This window comes from Clytia hemisphaerica, unplaced genomic scaffold (assembly GCF_902728285.1).
Source record: "Clytia hemisphaerica strain Z4C2 unplaced genomic scaffold, Clytia hemisphaerica genome assembly, whole genome shotgun sequence".
Classification (NCBI taxonomy): Eukaryota; Metazoa; Cnidaria; class Hydrozoa; order Leptothecata; family Clytiidae; genus Clytia; species Clytia hemisphaerica.
The window spans coordinates 922,201-936,980 of record NW_027103587.1 but is presented as its reverse complement, the minus strand read 5'-3'; the positions used below and the strand labels follow the sequence as shown (position 1 = coordinate 936,980).

Sequence of the window (14,780 nt, the reverse complement as noted above, 5' to 3'; positions counted from 1 at the left end):
GTAACGCAGAATTTAACTTTTTCCACGGAATTAGTTTCAATTATTTGCAGAAAATTTGTTGACGCCTGATCGGAAAAACCTTAAGCATCACAATCAAAGTTGTTATGCTGCTGAATGCACCTTTTCGACCATAGCCTCCAATTGCCGCGCCGTCATTTATTTGTCCGCTTTTTCCTAGTTTGATTCGCAAACCTCTATAGATATATCTCCTATATTTCTATAAGAAACTTTTTTCGCTAGAGGATGAGCAGGAGCCTAGCTTTTTCCCACTAAAACCGTCCCAGTTCTTTTTTCGCACCTATAGACAATAGAAACATGGATCAAAAAGAATTGGATCGAGTTTAGGGCGATAATTAAATAACTAAGTGGCACACGCCTGACTGCGCGACTACAATCGAAAAGGTGTATAAATGTGGCCTATGAAAATTGCCAAAAAGATCTTTAAATTTGTTTGAGTTCAGCAAACATTCGAGTTATAAAGGCTCGAGTGAAAGAGACTCCACTGTAATATCGATTCGTACATAATGTTCTCAAATGGCTCAGTTAGCCATGAGTAAATAACAGTGTTATGTATGGAGAACATTTTTAAGAATGTCTCAGCTGCCCAGACAAAAATAACAGTGTTTTGTACTAAATCATATCATCGTCATCTTCAATTTCATCCACTTCTTCGTCAATTTCCCCTTCGCTCTCTTCCACAGAGTCATCTCTTGCTCCACCACGGTGTTGATTTCGTCCTCCACCGTTGTTCTGGTTGGATGAAGGGAGAGCGATTTGTAATTCATTATAAATCCTTTCGATGATTTTACGTTTGATATATTGTTGGATTTTGAGATGCGGGAAACGTTGACGCATGTTTTCCATGAGGTTGTACGCCTGTTGGTAATTTTGAAGGGAAAAAATTAATATATTGCCCTTTCTCTTGTCACATTTCAATGCAGTCCCCTCGCAATGAACACGCAAAATTTGTTTGCGTTAAGACTATGTTCGTACATAACGGTTCCGTTTCATTCCGAAACGAAATGAAGCCATTCTATTGGTTAGAAGTGACGTATAACTTGAATTTCTCCAATAGAATGGCTTTATTTCGTTTCGGAGCAAAACGGAACCGTAGAGTGCGAACGTTGTCTAAGAAAGTTATTAATAAGGACTCGCGAGTCGAAGGAACGAATACGTGTATTCCAGTAGATGTTGGTCTGAGTCAGTCTACAAATTCTATTGCTTTGGAAGAGGCTAATGTAAAAAACCTAATTGAAATCTCTGAGTGTTCATTATTTCTTCCTGAAAAGAAGATTGGGAATCTTTTTTCTGTCCTCTCTTTTGCAATTTCAAGAAATTCGAAAGCTTACTTGTTGACTAAATTGGAACAATAAACATTAGAACAGGGAAAGATGATGAAAAGCTCGAACGTGTAGTTGACCAAATTGACAAAGCCGATCTCTCGATATGTGGGTTACAGGAAGTTCGACGTCTAAACAAAGGATCAGCTCTGATTAAATCGAACTCTGGCAAAAAATACGAGGTACATTGGTCGGGACATAGTAACAAACGAACCCATGGTGTTGGTATTGTTATTAAAGTAGACTCGTCGATAGAAATTGTTGAAGTAATACCAGTAGATGCTCGAATTATTGTTGTTGATGCAATCGTCCGTAGCTGCTCATTGAAAATAATAAACTGTTACGCTCCTACAGAGGAAAGCACCGAGTCGTCAAAGAATTTGTTTTATAGAACATTGAATAAACAAATTAAATCATTGAAAAAGAACCAAAAACTGATTTGCATTGGAGATTTCAACGCTTCTACATCTGCCGCTTGGTCGAACACTTCGTTACGAGAAGGAAGTATAATTAACGATTTGATTGTTAATGACAATGGAGAACGATTCCACGAATTCTTTGAACTGAATAAATTGTCTGTATTGAATACTTGGTTTACGCATAAAAATTGCAGACGAATTACGTGGCACTCCCCAGATGGAAAGACGAAAAAGGTATACGATTTTATCCTCTGTGCAAGTTGGTTACGTAGATATGTTACAAACTGTCGCGTGTTTAACTCTTTCGACTTTGATAGCGACCACCGTCTTGTTGTTGCACACCTTTGTACACCAACATCAAAGAAAGCAAGATACATCAACCGAACCCATACCAAACGTCAAAAGAGAATCGATTTCGAAGCAGTCACCCCAGCAATGACTGGACTTTTCAAAGATGATGTCTCACGAAAGCTTAACTCTAATGACGTTCTTAACTCAGAGTCGAACGATTTTCTAAACGAAAAACTTGTAAACACGATCAAAGAATCTGCCAATATCTACTTTCCTACAATGACATCTGAATCTCAACCACCTCCATGGAAAACAGATGCCAAACTCCAAGAACTTTTCCAAACTAAATCTGAGCTTTCATCTAAAAATGTTAATCTTGAGGATATCAAGCGAATCCGTAAAAAGATTCGACTACGAGCTCGTCATCTCAAAAACGAACACTTCAGGCTTGAAGCTGAGAAAATGAACACTTTTGTTATTAACAAGCAGATCGAAAAGCTATTCCATCGTGCCAAAAGACAGAAACTACCCTCAAACCAACAAACAATGCTTGCCCAACCGATAAACTCTTAGAACACTTTAAGAAACATTTCAACCCTACTGACCCATCAATTGATACGTCACCTGAGGAAATAAATCAGACACTTCCGAAATTTGTTAAGGAACTTCGAAAAATTTCTGACAGTACTGTCATCAACGACCTCCCACCTACAGCCGATGAAATAGAAAAACACATCCGTCTCCTCAAAAATAATAAAGCAAGCAATGACGTTGAAGCAGAGCTACTGAAGAAATGTTCACATCCGATAATGATTCAAGTAATCCAAAGAATCACCAACAACTTGTGGGAAAATCTAGATTTACCGAACGCCTGGGGTAACTCCCATCTGAGAACACTCTGGAAAGGAAAAGGCTCAAAAAAGGACGCATCAAAGTATCGGGGTCTTAGTAACGGATCTACTATCTGTAAGCTCGTTGTCAATATCATCTTATTCCGACTCCGCAACTGGTACGAATGTCAACTAACCGACGAACAGAACGGGTTTCTGTCCAAACCGTGGCACTACTGATGGGATTTACACAGTAAAGAGAATACACCAAATCAGTCATCGAAAACAACAGCCGTTGTATCTATTATTTGTCGATCTCTCAGCCGCCTTCGATCATATACCCCGTAAATGGCTGTTTGATACAATTTGTCTTCGTTTCACCGACAAAAAGTCACCGATTATGATCATGATATTGGAAAAACTTTATCAACACACCTCTCTAACCTATGAAGGAGAATTATTCCAAACATCTTCTGGAGTCCGCCAGGGTGGGCCAGAAAGCCCGTTTTTGTTCAACTTATATCTCGATTTCGTCATGCGTCTGATACTCGAGAAATCACACTTAAATGATGATATCAAGTTCTTTGATCACAAATACCAAATCAGCACTAGCTCTCTTTCGCGAGCAGAGAGATTATCGACTCGTAAAAAGAACATTAATCTCTCAAACTTATCAATATTACCCTGGAGCGGTTACGCCGACGATTTAGTCTTATTCTTGAAAGATCAAGAGAGTTTACAAATTGCAACAATTCTTCTTGATAATGTTTTCGTCAAGTTTGGTCTATCTGTCAATGCTCAAAAGACAGAGACGATGATTCTCAATTATCCAGTAAATTCTCCATATCCAAAGTCAATTGTCGAATTAAAGCCAATGTTTCTGAATTCAAATACCTGGGAGCCTATCTCGATTGTAACCAGCCGAACACTGGTGAAAAGGAGATAAACCACCGCATCCAGCTTGCTAACACTAAATTTCAACAAATGTCAAATTTAATTCAGAATTTTCGAATTAATCTGAAAACTCACATACTTTTCCTGAACAGCTTTGTGCGAAGTAGGCTAGTATACGCCTGTCAGAACTGGAATCTGACCCAAAAACAATTTGACCGTTTGGATGTTGTGTATCGAAAACTCCTCCGTCGAATGATTCGTGGTGGATTCAGATTTGTGAATCCGGATGCTAATGACTATCGATATGCAATTAACAATTAACTTCATAATATATGTGGAACATCTGATGTTAGCTTCTTTATAAAATCTCAGCAACATCATTACGTTAGTCATATCATTCGTATGCCAGTAACACGAACTGTCAAATTACTAACTTTCAATAACGATCACTACACTAAAAGAGGTCGGCCAACGAAATCGTTACTTGACCAAGCTATGGAGTTTATAAATGTTTCATTAAACCAATATTTTACTCTTGCCTTAAGCAAGAAAAAATAATTTTGAAGTTTTTTTTCTTTTTTGATAGCTCGACATAGAGTCGTAACTCTCTGAAGTGAATAGGCCTCATGGGCGATGTCCAACCTTACCCAGTAATGGGTGGTTGTAAATAAATTATCATTATTATTATAAATACGAGAATCGACTGTCAGAAATTAGCTTATCATAAAATACGAAGCAATTTTCTCTCACTGACCTTTATATACCCTGGACAAAGTTTTTTAATCCCGGACAAGCAAAATCTTTGATCGAAGTTTTTTGAAAGTGGAACCCTAATGATAGCATTACTCAATAGCGGTTTAAATGTATCGAGAGCGCTAGAATGCTTTTGATGATGTAGCGCCGTTAGACGTTAATGACTTTCTCGGGTACCACTTTAAAAGAAAACTCCGATCAAAGAGTAGAGTGGAGTTAGCAAGGTCAATAAAGGTCAATATTTTCTCTTCATCTTACCTGTTGATAATCTTGAGCAGCAGTAAAGTGACTGACCACAAACGAATAAACATCTCCTACGCGGATGGCTATTTCCACATCTGGATCGTCCAATAATGCGATACACGCTTTGATCGATTCGTCGATACTCGAGTCGTATGATCTAAACGAAAACGAAAACAAAGTCAGTTAACACTTCGAGCATCTTCAATTATTTTTTACTAGGGGAAGCATATTGCCATTTTTTTTTCAAAAATCGGGCTCCGTCATATTCGAGGGTTTATAGTAATACATCTTTGAGCAAAAAATCAGCCAATCTCGAGAAAAGTTGGTAACTAACTAACAAACAGGGGTTAATTAATAGGAACTCCAGGTAGGTCCAAAAAGTGAAACGGAAAAACGTTAGAGGGTCCTGATCCGATCAAAGATTGTGGAGTTAGCATGGTCCAGGGTTTATAAAGGTAAATATTTTTGACGTCAAGTGGCGAAATTTTCACCAAAGATGCCAATTGATATTTGATGCGCACTTGCAAAATTTCAAGTTTTTGATTGAATAAATATTTCTAAAGTTATAAAAAACATTCGTCTTGGAGAGCCTCTTTGCCCCCCTCCCCCAAGATGCTCGAAAGGTTAACATCTCCTCTTTTCACAATCACTTTATTCTTATTAATTTCGCCTAGTGAAAGTATTACGATAGCCTTTCGCGGCGGCGGCGGTGTAATAAAAAAATTAGAAAACGAAAGTACTCGATACGGTGGACAAACTCACTAAATTTAATTTACAAATTACACGCTCGTATAACCACAGAAGATTTTCGCGGGTTTTCTTTGAATTACGTCATATATCTTTGTGTCTTTAGATTCACAGTTTGGATTTTTTCTTTATTTTCTTATAAGCATATACTTTATAAGAATCAAATCAATACCTCTTGATAAACGGTGATATACCCTTCGTTAATTAGTTCTTACAAAGTAAACAAGGGATGGCGCACAATATGGGCATATTTATTTTTCTTATAAGCATATACTTTATAAGAATCAAATCGATAACTCTTGATAGACTGTGATATACCTTTCGGTAATTAGTTCTTACAAAGTAAATAAGGGATGGCACACAATATTAGCATATTTATTTTTCTTATAAGTATATACTTTATAAGAATCAAATCAATAACTCTTGATAGACTGTGATATACCTTTCGGTAATTAGTTCTTACAAAGTAAATAAGGGATGGCACACAATATTAGCATATTTATTTTTCTTATAAGCATATACTTTATAAGAATCAAATCAATAACTCGTGATAGACGGTGATATACCTTTCGGTAATTAGTTCTGACAAAGTAAACAAAGGACAGTGCACAATATGAGCATATTTATTTTTCTTATAAGTATATACTTTATAAGAATCAAATCAATAATTCTTGATAGACTGTGATATACCTTTCGGTAATTAGTTCTTACAAGGTAAATAAGGGATGGCACACAATATTAGCATATTTATTTTTCTTATAAGCATATACTTTATAAGAATCAAATCAATAACTCGTGATAGACGGTGATATACCTTTCGGTAATTAGTTCTCAAGAAACAAAGGACAGTGCACATAGGAGCATATGTATTTTTCTTATAAGTATATACTTTATAAGAATCAAATCAATAACTCTTGATAGACTGTGATATACCTTTCGGTATTTCGAGATAAGTGACCATAATACCCCCTACATCTTGCTGAATATTAAAAAGGAACGATTCCAACCTCGCTACAAGTTTCTTCGTGATGACAAAAATCTCAATATGAACTCATATGTCAATGATGTAGCACAAGCACCCTTTAACACCATTTATGCTTTCGACAATCCAGAAGACCAAATCGATATCCTCAACTATCTAATCCTCGAATGCATCGAAAATCATGCTCCACTGAAACGTGTGAAGCTGACCCGCCCCATCGCGCCATGGATGAGGGACCCAGCTATCAAAAACTGTCGAGCTCAACTTGAACTTTCTCGTCACAAGGCTAAGTTGAACCCACAAGACAAAACCACCTACAAAGAAAACCTCAAAAAGTACAAAAAGAGACTGAAAGAAATCAAAAATAACTTTTTCAGAAAATCCCTATCTTCGAGGGATCCAAAGCCGTTGGAGTACGATACATCGAGTTTTGGATAATCAAAAATCCAGAATTAAAGCACCATCCATCCGAGATGATGATTACTATTGCAAAATTAGCATCTGAACTCACCCGCAAACCTAACGAAGAATCAACATTACCAGATAATATCGAAACGATAGATGACGAAAACGCGTTTAAAATTCATCATGTTCTTATGATGAAGTATGTCAGATCTTAAAAGCCTGAAAAATGACTGTTCTTGCGGCTCTGATAATATCTCTATTCGTTTTGTAAAAACCGATATCGGAATTCATCACATCGCCACTTGTCAATATCATCAATACTGCATTGACACAAAATCTTCCCTCGACAATGGAAAATTGCTCGTGTATGCCCTATTCCGAAAATCGACCTACCTATCAAAATCAAAGACTAATCGCCCAATATCGGTACTCCCTTGCTCTCGAAAGTCTTTGAACGAGTTATCTTGACATCAGCTCTGTAAATTTATTGAAGATAAAGCTCTCTATCGTCAAACGCAGTCCGGGTTTCGTAAAGGACATTCTACAACTACCTTACTGATCAAGCTTCGAGATGACATCAAGAAAGCAATGAGCAAAAGTGAAGTAACTCTTTCCATTCTAATTGATTACTCCAAAGCCTTTGACACAATAGACCATCTTAATCTCTTGTTGAAACTTCGAGATATGAATTTTTCTTCTGATTCTCTACAAATCCTATCGAGCTATTTATTGGAGAGGAGACAGTATGTACAGGTTGAGGATAAAACCTCTTCATTAAAACCTATGTATTTTGGAGTTCCACAGGGTAGTATATTAGGCCCTGTGTTATTCAACCTTTATGTCGTCGAGCTTTCAGATCAAGTAACATCATCCAGTATTCAATACGCTGACGATACCACCCTTTACCGTCACTGTAAACTCAAGGACTTGCAGGAAACCATCAAGGATATGGAGAAGGATGTTGAGAACCTTCAGTCGTGGTCAAAAGACAGTAACCTACTATTTAATAGTGACAAACTACAACTCATCATTTTTCATTCTCAACGCTTGAGGAATTTTCCAAAAAATCAAAGCCAACTATTCCGCTGCTCTGGCCGATCAATCGAGCACAAAACCTACGTTAAATTGCTTGGTGTCTATCTTGATCATAACTTAACATGGTCAACACATATCAACGAAATCATCAAATCCTCTCAAGGAACATTACGAGCACTACGAAAATTCAGTCGCTTTACTCCATTTCATGTTCGCAAGACTCTGGCTGAAACGATGATATTATCCAAGCTTAACTACAGCAATGTTGTCTATGCGCAAATTCCAAAGTACCAAGTAGAACGTCTTCAAAAGATCCAAAACATTGCAGCTGGGTACGTGCTTTCTCGATTCGCTACTTTAAATGACGTAATTCAACTAAAATGGCTACCAGTCAAAGAGTACATCGAACTTAACACCGCTAAAATTGTTCACAAGTCACGTCGAAGATAAAAATCATCCCAGTTATCTAAATGTCGAATTCTCTAACCCTAGTAAGAAGCTTCGCTGTACACTCAAAGAACCAATGATCAAAGTTGTTAATGATGGTACATTTCAATGTCAAGCTCGTTGGTATGATGATCTGCCAGAAAACATAAAATCTTTAAGACGACTAGAAGAATTTTATAAAGAAGCTAAATATTATTTTGATAAAGCATTAGCCAGGGTTTTTATCCCTGTGATTATAATTAGCATTATAATATTTTGTTACTTTAATTAGTTATGTATTTTACGGTATAAATTTTTTTTTTCTTTACTGACTTATTAATCTTACAGCCTTTTGTTTACCGTCCATGTTTTCTTGACTTCCAGCAGGCCTAGCTCTATACCTATATCTCATCCTCAATTCAATCTCTTGCCAGTCCTGTGTCTTTAGCATTCTTTAATTACATTTTAAATCAATATAAAAATTTTACTATATTTAATAATTTAATAATTTATATCTTTTGCATTTTCATTTTTATAATTCTTAGTTTAGACGGAAGAACAATTTTGTAAAAATTGAAGTCGAATAAATGTTAAATAAATAAAAAAAATAAAATAAAAAATTAGTTCTTACAAAGTAAATAAGGGATGGCACACAATATTAGCATATTTATTTTTCTTATAAGCATATACTTTATAAGAATCAAATCAATAACTCGTGATAGACGGTGATATACCTTTCGGTAATTAGTTCTGACAAAGTAATCAAAGGACAGTGCACAATATGAGCATATTTATTTTTCTTATAAGTATATACTTTATAAGAATCAAATCAATAACTCTTGATAGACGGTGATATACCCTTCGGTAATTAGTTCTTACAAAGTAAACAAGGGATGGTGCACAATATTAGCATATTTATTTTTCTTATAAGCATATACTTTATAAGAATCGAATCAATATCTCTTGATAGACTGTGATATACCTTTCGGTAATTAGTTCTTACAAGGTAAATAAGGGATGGCACACAATATGAGCATATTTATTTTTCTTATAAGCATATGTACTTTATAAGAATCAAATCAATAACTCTCGTTAGAAGGTGATATAGCCTTCGATAATTAGTTCTTACAAAGTAATCAAGGGATGGCACCCAATATGAACATATTTACATTATCGGGGAAGACTTCGTCGGGGAAAAAATATTCGTCACTTGCTGGTAGTTGGTAAACGCATTAAGGCCGGGGTAAATTTTCGTCGGGGAAAAATATTCGTCACTTGGCCAAAATTTCGTCACTTTTCCCGGACGAAGTTTTCCCTGGTAAGGTATTTTTTTTTCTATAAGAATCAAATTAATAACTCTTTATAGATGGTGATATGCCCTTCAGTTATTAGTTCTTAAGAATTATAAACAACCATTGTTCGTAAATTGATGTTATCTTTTTAGCGATTTTGAGCCTCGTTGTTCATATAAAATTGTTTCATCAAGGCTCGATGTATGTAAAGTAGACTTCAGATTAGCTTTCATCTCTACTTCTTGTTTTTTCCCCATGCAGTTTAAAATTTAGGCGAAATTTTCGACTTCAAGTCGTCTTGTTGTTTTTGAATTTGGAAAGCTTAGAATTTCTTTTCTTTTTGTAATCCGTCTGAGAAAGAAGAAGCCTTTAGTGTAAGATACAGAAATAATGAAAACGTAACATACTTTTTAGCCTGGATGAACTTCTTCATAACAGTAAGTCTAGCCTTGATGGTGGCCACTCTATCTTCATGTTCCGTTTGATTTTTCGGTTTCACTTTGTTCAAGCATTTGTAGGATTCTGATAAAGCTCCAAACGCTTTCTCGTAATTCTGGAATTCGTCCATTTCGACCTTTTGAAAGAAATTAGCTCTAGTTTAGACGGCCGACTTTAGACAGCCCACTTTAGACAGCCCGCTTTGTGCCCACTTTAATTCACAATTAGAATAGGCAGGGCAGAAAGTGGGCCGTCTAAACTAGAGCTTAAACGTAGTTTGATTAAAAATTCAGCCAATAAAAATGTCGTGGTCATTTCTATTTTTATGCTTGAAGAAACTTTCACATGAAGTATCAGACAAGAAATTCATCTCAAATGGGACATTACAAACAGAGAAAGATTTCAAATCTCTATGTTGCATTATTATTTCAACCTTTGATGTACAATCCCTCCCCTGGATTTTTGCCTTGATTTTTCACAAAACCACACTCATTCTTTCACTTGGTTTTGCAGGCACACTGTGTACGGAAAATATAACATCTCAAGCTAAGAGAGCGGTAGAATAACCAAATGAGGTGTTGAAAATATTACCTGTGCACATGCGTCATAAAAAGAAGCAAGCGAATCGAGCGCTCGTCCTTTAGTGTAGAAGTTTATGATTCCTTTCATAATCTCTGGATCTTTCCTCCAATCGAGGGATTGTAAATAGTTTGCAGCCATGATGTAGATATCTTTCTGTCGTGATACTCCGGCGAAAAAGATGATTTTCTCCGTATCACCAGATTTCAAGAGTGCTTTCATCGCCTGAAAGAGATGTCATTAATAGAATATGAAATTGGATAATAGCAAGTAAGGCGAGACCAATTTGATTAGTTGTTTGTAAAGTCCGACCGATCCTGAAAATTCAAAAATCGAAATAAAAATAAAATTTTGGAAGTTTTTCCAACGTTTTGAGAATTTTATGTTCAATTTTTTCATTTTATCCATGCATTTGAGCTTTTTGTGTCTTTTTATTTTCTATTTCGTATTTTTGTAACGATGTAGTAGTTTTTGCTGCTTTTGCCTTGTCCGGGGGTAAATTTCCTCTTTCCGGGGGTAATTTGGGTTGTCCAGGGGTCAACTGATGCTCCAAAAGTCACTTTGTCCACCCCCCCACCATATTCAAATTTTTTCTGAAAAAGCCCAATCTGTTATTCCTACAAATCGAAGTCATTTTCAATGAGTGTAAAATTAACCTTCTTATCTTCTTCGCGTAAAAGAATTATTGCCAATAAATAATGATGGTAGGAAAAAAGTTGAAAGTAAGAAACCGACCTTAATTTTGTTGCCGGCTTGAGTGAATTTCTTGGTAGACAAATGATACGAGCCTTGTTTGAAAGCCACTTCACCCAATTTCTCCAATAAACGTAAACGATATTTCGCATCTTCGTAATCTTTGGGTAAAGTGAGTTTTTCACCCATTTCTTCTGTGATTGTAATGTGGTGGTCTAAACACATGTCTAACGCTTCCTCGAACTGAAAGAAATAGAGTAAATGATTATTATTATTATAAAAAATTACAGTCCAGGCACACGAGGGCCTTCTCAACCGATCTTGTACAAAAAATCTTTTGAAGGTACAGTTTATTGTTACGATGACTTCCCCGCACTCTCCATTTGAAATCTTCACATGTCTAACGCTTCTCGAACTGAAGGGAAATAGAATAAATGAAAAAGGCGTACCTTACCGGTAGAAAATTCATCAGTTTAAAGTGTCGAAATTATCGGCAACTGACGAATTTTTTTACCTTTATAAGACAATAATTTCTTATAGTATGGAGGAAACCCTTAGGATTCGTAGCATCTTTCGTGGGACGGACAACCGTGTGAGTGGTTCGGAAGTAGACAAGATCTTGAGGCTTTTTTGAGAAGAGGCCTGTGAAATGGGCGTGGCAAAGTTTTTAAGGCCAAGAAACTGACGTTGTAGGCAAAACCCCTAAACAGTTTCATTTTTACAGATAAAAAACCATTTTTTCCATACCATTTTTCATATTAGGCTAGATACATTCTTTTTTTAATGTGTACGATTTTGTGTTGGGTATCCAAAAATTCCTTTCTCTCTTCATAAATGAGCCAATTCAATATGAATTAGTTAGAGGTTTGAAATCAATGAGCAAGCAAACAAATCTTAGAGCTTGTTCTTTTTGTCTGAACCAGTCTGAATAGTAAATATTTCAAATTAAAAAGAACCCTACCTTCTAAACAGCGCTACTCCTAATGAAGTCAAAATTTAAGAGCGCTGTGTCGCTTATTAGAGAAAGAGCGTACGGTATGTAATGGTGAAAAAACGAGACCTACCTTTTTAGCGACGACCAGAAGATTGACAGCTTTATCGTATTGTTCATGGTCGATGAAAAATTCAGCGCATTTTCGCAAAACCTCTGGATCCGCATTCTCGTCCAAGTCTTCGGAGATGAGTTGCAAAGCTCCGAATTGCTCCGTCTTGAAAGCCAGATCGATCGCTTTCGATGGACGCCCGCCCTACCAAAAGAGACCGATTACTTTATAACGTTTGAATCAATAGAAATCTCCTTTTTGTTAAAACCATATTAAGCAAATTAGGCCGGTTCAAACCCCTACCTCGATGAGTTCATGGTCAAATCGTCTAAAGCTATAGACTATCCATCAAGCATTTCGAAGCATACAATCTAAAAACAGTCCATTAGTGGAGTAGAATTCTTTCCACATTGTTAAGCCGTACACTATAATCCTGAACACCCATTAATTTGAAAAAAAAGGATTCGAAATTCACACTCTCTGCGAATCATTTTAACAGCTCAATCACAAAATTCAGTTGACAAAGCAGATTTTTTTGGTTGTGCAACGGAAAATGCAGAATTTTGTTGTATTTTGTTGAATTTTGAGACGAAAAAGCCTATTTTTGTACGTCGCTGAGACAAAAGAACTATGTACAATGACAGAAAACATTTGACGAACCTTATGGTAAAGAATGACTGCTTTGTCTTCCATCGCTTTCATTTCGAAGTATCTGAAAGAAAAACATGTACAATGTAATAGGAGCAATTTTCACAGGGATTAGATTTCGCGGATTTCGTTGTCATCCACGAAAAATAATGAAAAAACTGTATATTCTTAACTTAAACTTTTCATGAACTTTGAATACAATCATTATTATGGTCAACTCTCTCTAATTCGAACCTCTCTTATTCGAATCTTTCTATAACTCGAACTAAAACACGGGTCCCCTCAGCCGGAAAGTGGTGTAAAATCCTTAAAATATAATCCGGATCTTTCTATAACTCGAAGAAAAATTATTGGTCCTTGAGGTCGAATCAGAAAGGGTCAACTGTCAACATTAAAAAACTGTCGGACAGAAGAATCAAAGGAATATGAGAAATTGTGATTGTAATTACGATTGTAATGTTGGTTCAACAAGGAGTTGGTGACTCTCTCTAATTCGATCTTCAAGAGTCAAATAATTTTATTTGAATCATACGTACAGAATTGAAGTACAAGGTATATTTAATAATGATTTTTGAATTGAGCGAAACAATACTTGAGTTCGAACTACAAAAAGATACGATAATGAAGGTTCGAGTTAGAGAGGGTTGATTGTGTTTTAGAATATTTAACCAAGGTTTCCAGGGCCAAATGCCTAGAACATCAACGAACCTAGCACTGTCCAACATATCTTCTTGGGAGCTCAACAATGCCAGATTCATTAATTCATGGTCCATTTCATTGTCCTGAAAGAAAGAAACGAAACACATCATTGAAGTATAAAAGAAACACAGGCCTCTCATAAAGAGTTAAATTGATGATGAGGTCCAGTGTGTATTGCATATTTCTGACCACCTGTTTTTTTAGAAATATAAAGAGTCTTGGTCCATTCAAATTAGAGGACAGTAATTCAATGGGCCATTCCAACATTCGAAAGATTGGCCATTTCGTTTTATATCCATACAGGGGTGGATGAACATTTCCAGGGGGTAATCGGAGAAGAATTTCCAGGGGGTCTAAATATCAAATATTTTTTCCTGGAGGTGAAAGTTTTTTCTAAAATTTCCAGGGGAAAAAGACTCATTTTAGTTCATCTACCCTTACTTTTTAAGATATAAAAGAAATTTTCCCAGGGCTTCTTTTTCAAATTTTGCCATTTTCCAGGGGGTATCCACACATTTCCAAAAAATCTTTTTTTGCCTTAAAAAGGTTCGTCCACCCCCCTGTATGGAAATTTAATGGAACAGTCCAATAGTGACAAACACTTAAGAATACAGAGTAGGTTTATATTGAATTCTACTCAACCTTATCAAAAGCATATTAGAGCTAACTACATTCAAATACCTTTGCGAGTCGTATAGCATTCGAATAAGCTTGAGCTCTCGAGAAATAATGGATAGCTTTGTTGATCTCGTCATTGTTATCAAACTGACGCGCTAGATGGTAGCTAGCAGCTTTATCGCCGGTCTCATCACACAATTCGGCCGCGCGGTCGAATTCCTCACAAAAACAATGTATTCGAACACGGGCTAGATAATCATTAGCCATTGTGTAGTACTGTAATGCTTCGTCCATGTCGCTCGAACTTTCAAGATATTGCGCAAACCATTTATATAATTTCCTGTGGAAGAGAAAATATTTTTTTTACTTTAAAGGAATGTAACTGCAGTTGCATCTCTCCAATTC

General features: G+C 36.2%; 1 protein-coding gene across 2 annotated transcripts in view; it reads right to left on the bottom strand.

Annotated features, from left to right (window-relative positions):
* Window positions 1-159: 159 nt before the first annotated feature.
* The window catches only part of LOC136801423 (intraflagellar transport protein 140 homolog), a 33,358-nt gene continuing 18,737 nt past the window's right edge, over window positions 160-14,780 (bottom strand). Inside the window, exons 24-32 of one of the 2 annotated variants that reach the window (XM_067058059.1) lie at window positions 14,439-14,715; window positions 13,767-13,840; window positions 13,071-13,122; window positions 12,432-12,614; window positions 11,410-11,610; window positions 10,687-10,899; window positions 10,065-10,231; window positions 4,786-4,927; window positions 160-876 (exon numbers count right to left, since the gene is read on the bottom strand). In XM_067058059.1, coding sequence (XP_066914160.1) covers window positions 631-876; window positions 4,786-4,927; window positions 10,065-10,231; window positions 10,687-10,899; window positions 11,410-11,610; window positions 12,432-12,614; window positions 13,071-13,122; window positions 13,767-13,840; window positions 14,439-14,715 — 1,555 coding nt within the window. In that variant the 3' untranslated portion in view covers window positions 160-630. The remainder of the gene's footprint in view (window positions 877-4,785; window positions 4,928-10,064; window positions 10,232-10,686; window positions 10,900-11,409; window positions 11,611-12,431; window positions 12,615-13,070; window positions 13,123-13,766; window positions 13,841-14,438; window positions 14,716-14,780) is intronic. The other variant, XM_067058060.1, reaches the window with a different exon arrangement.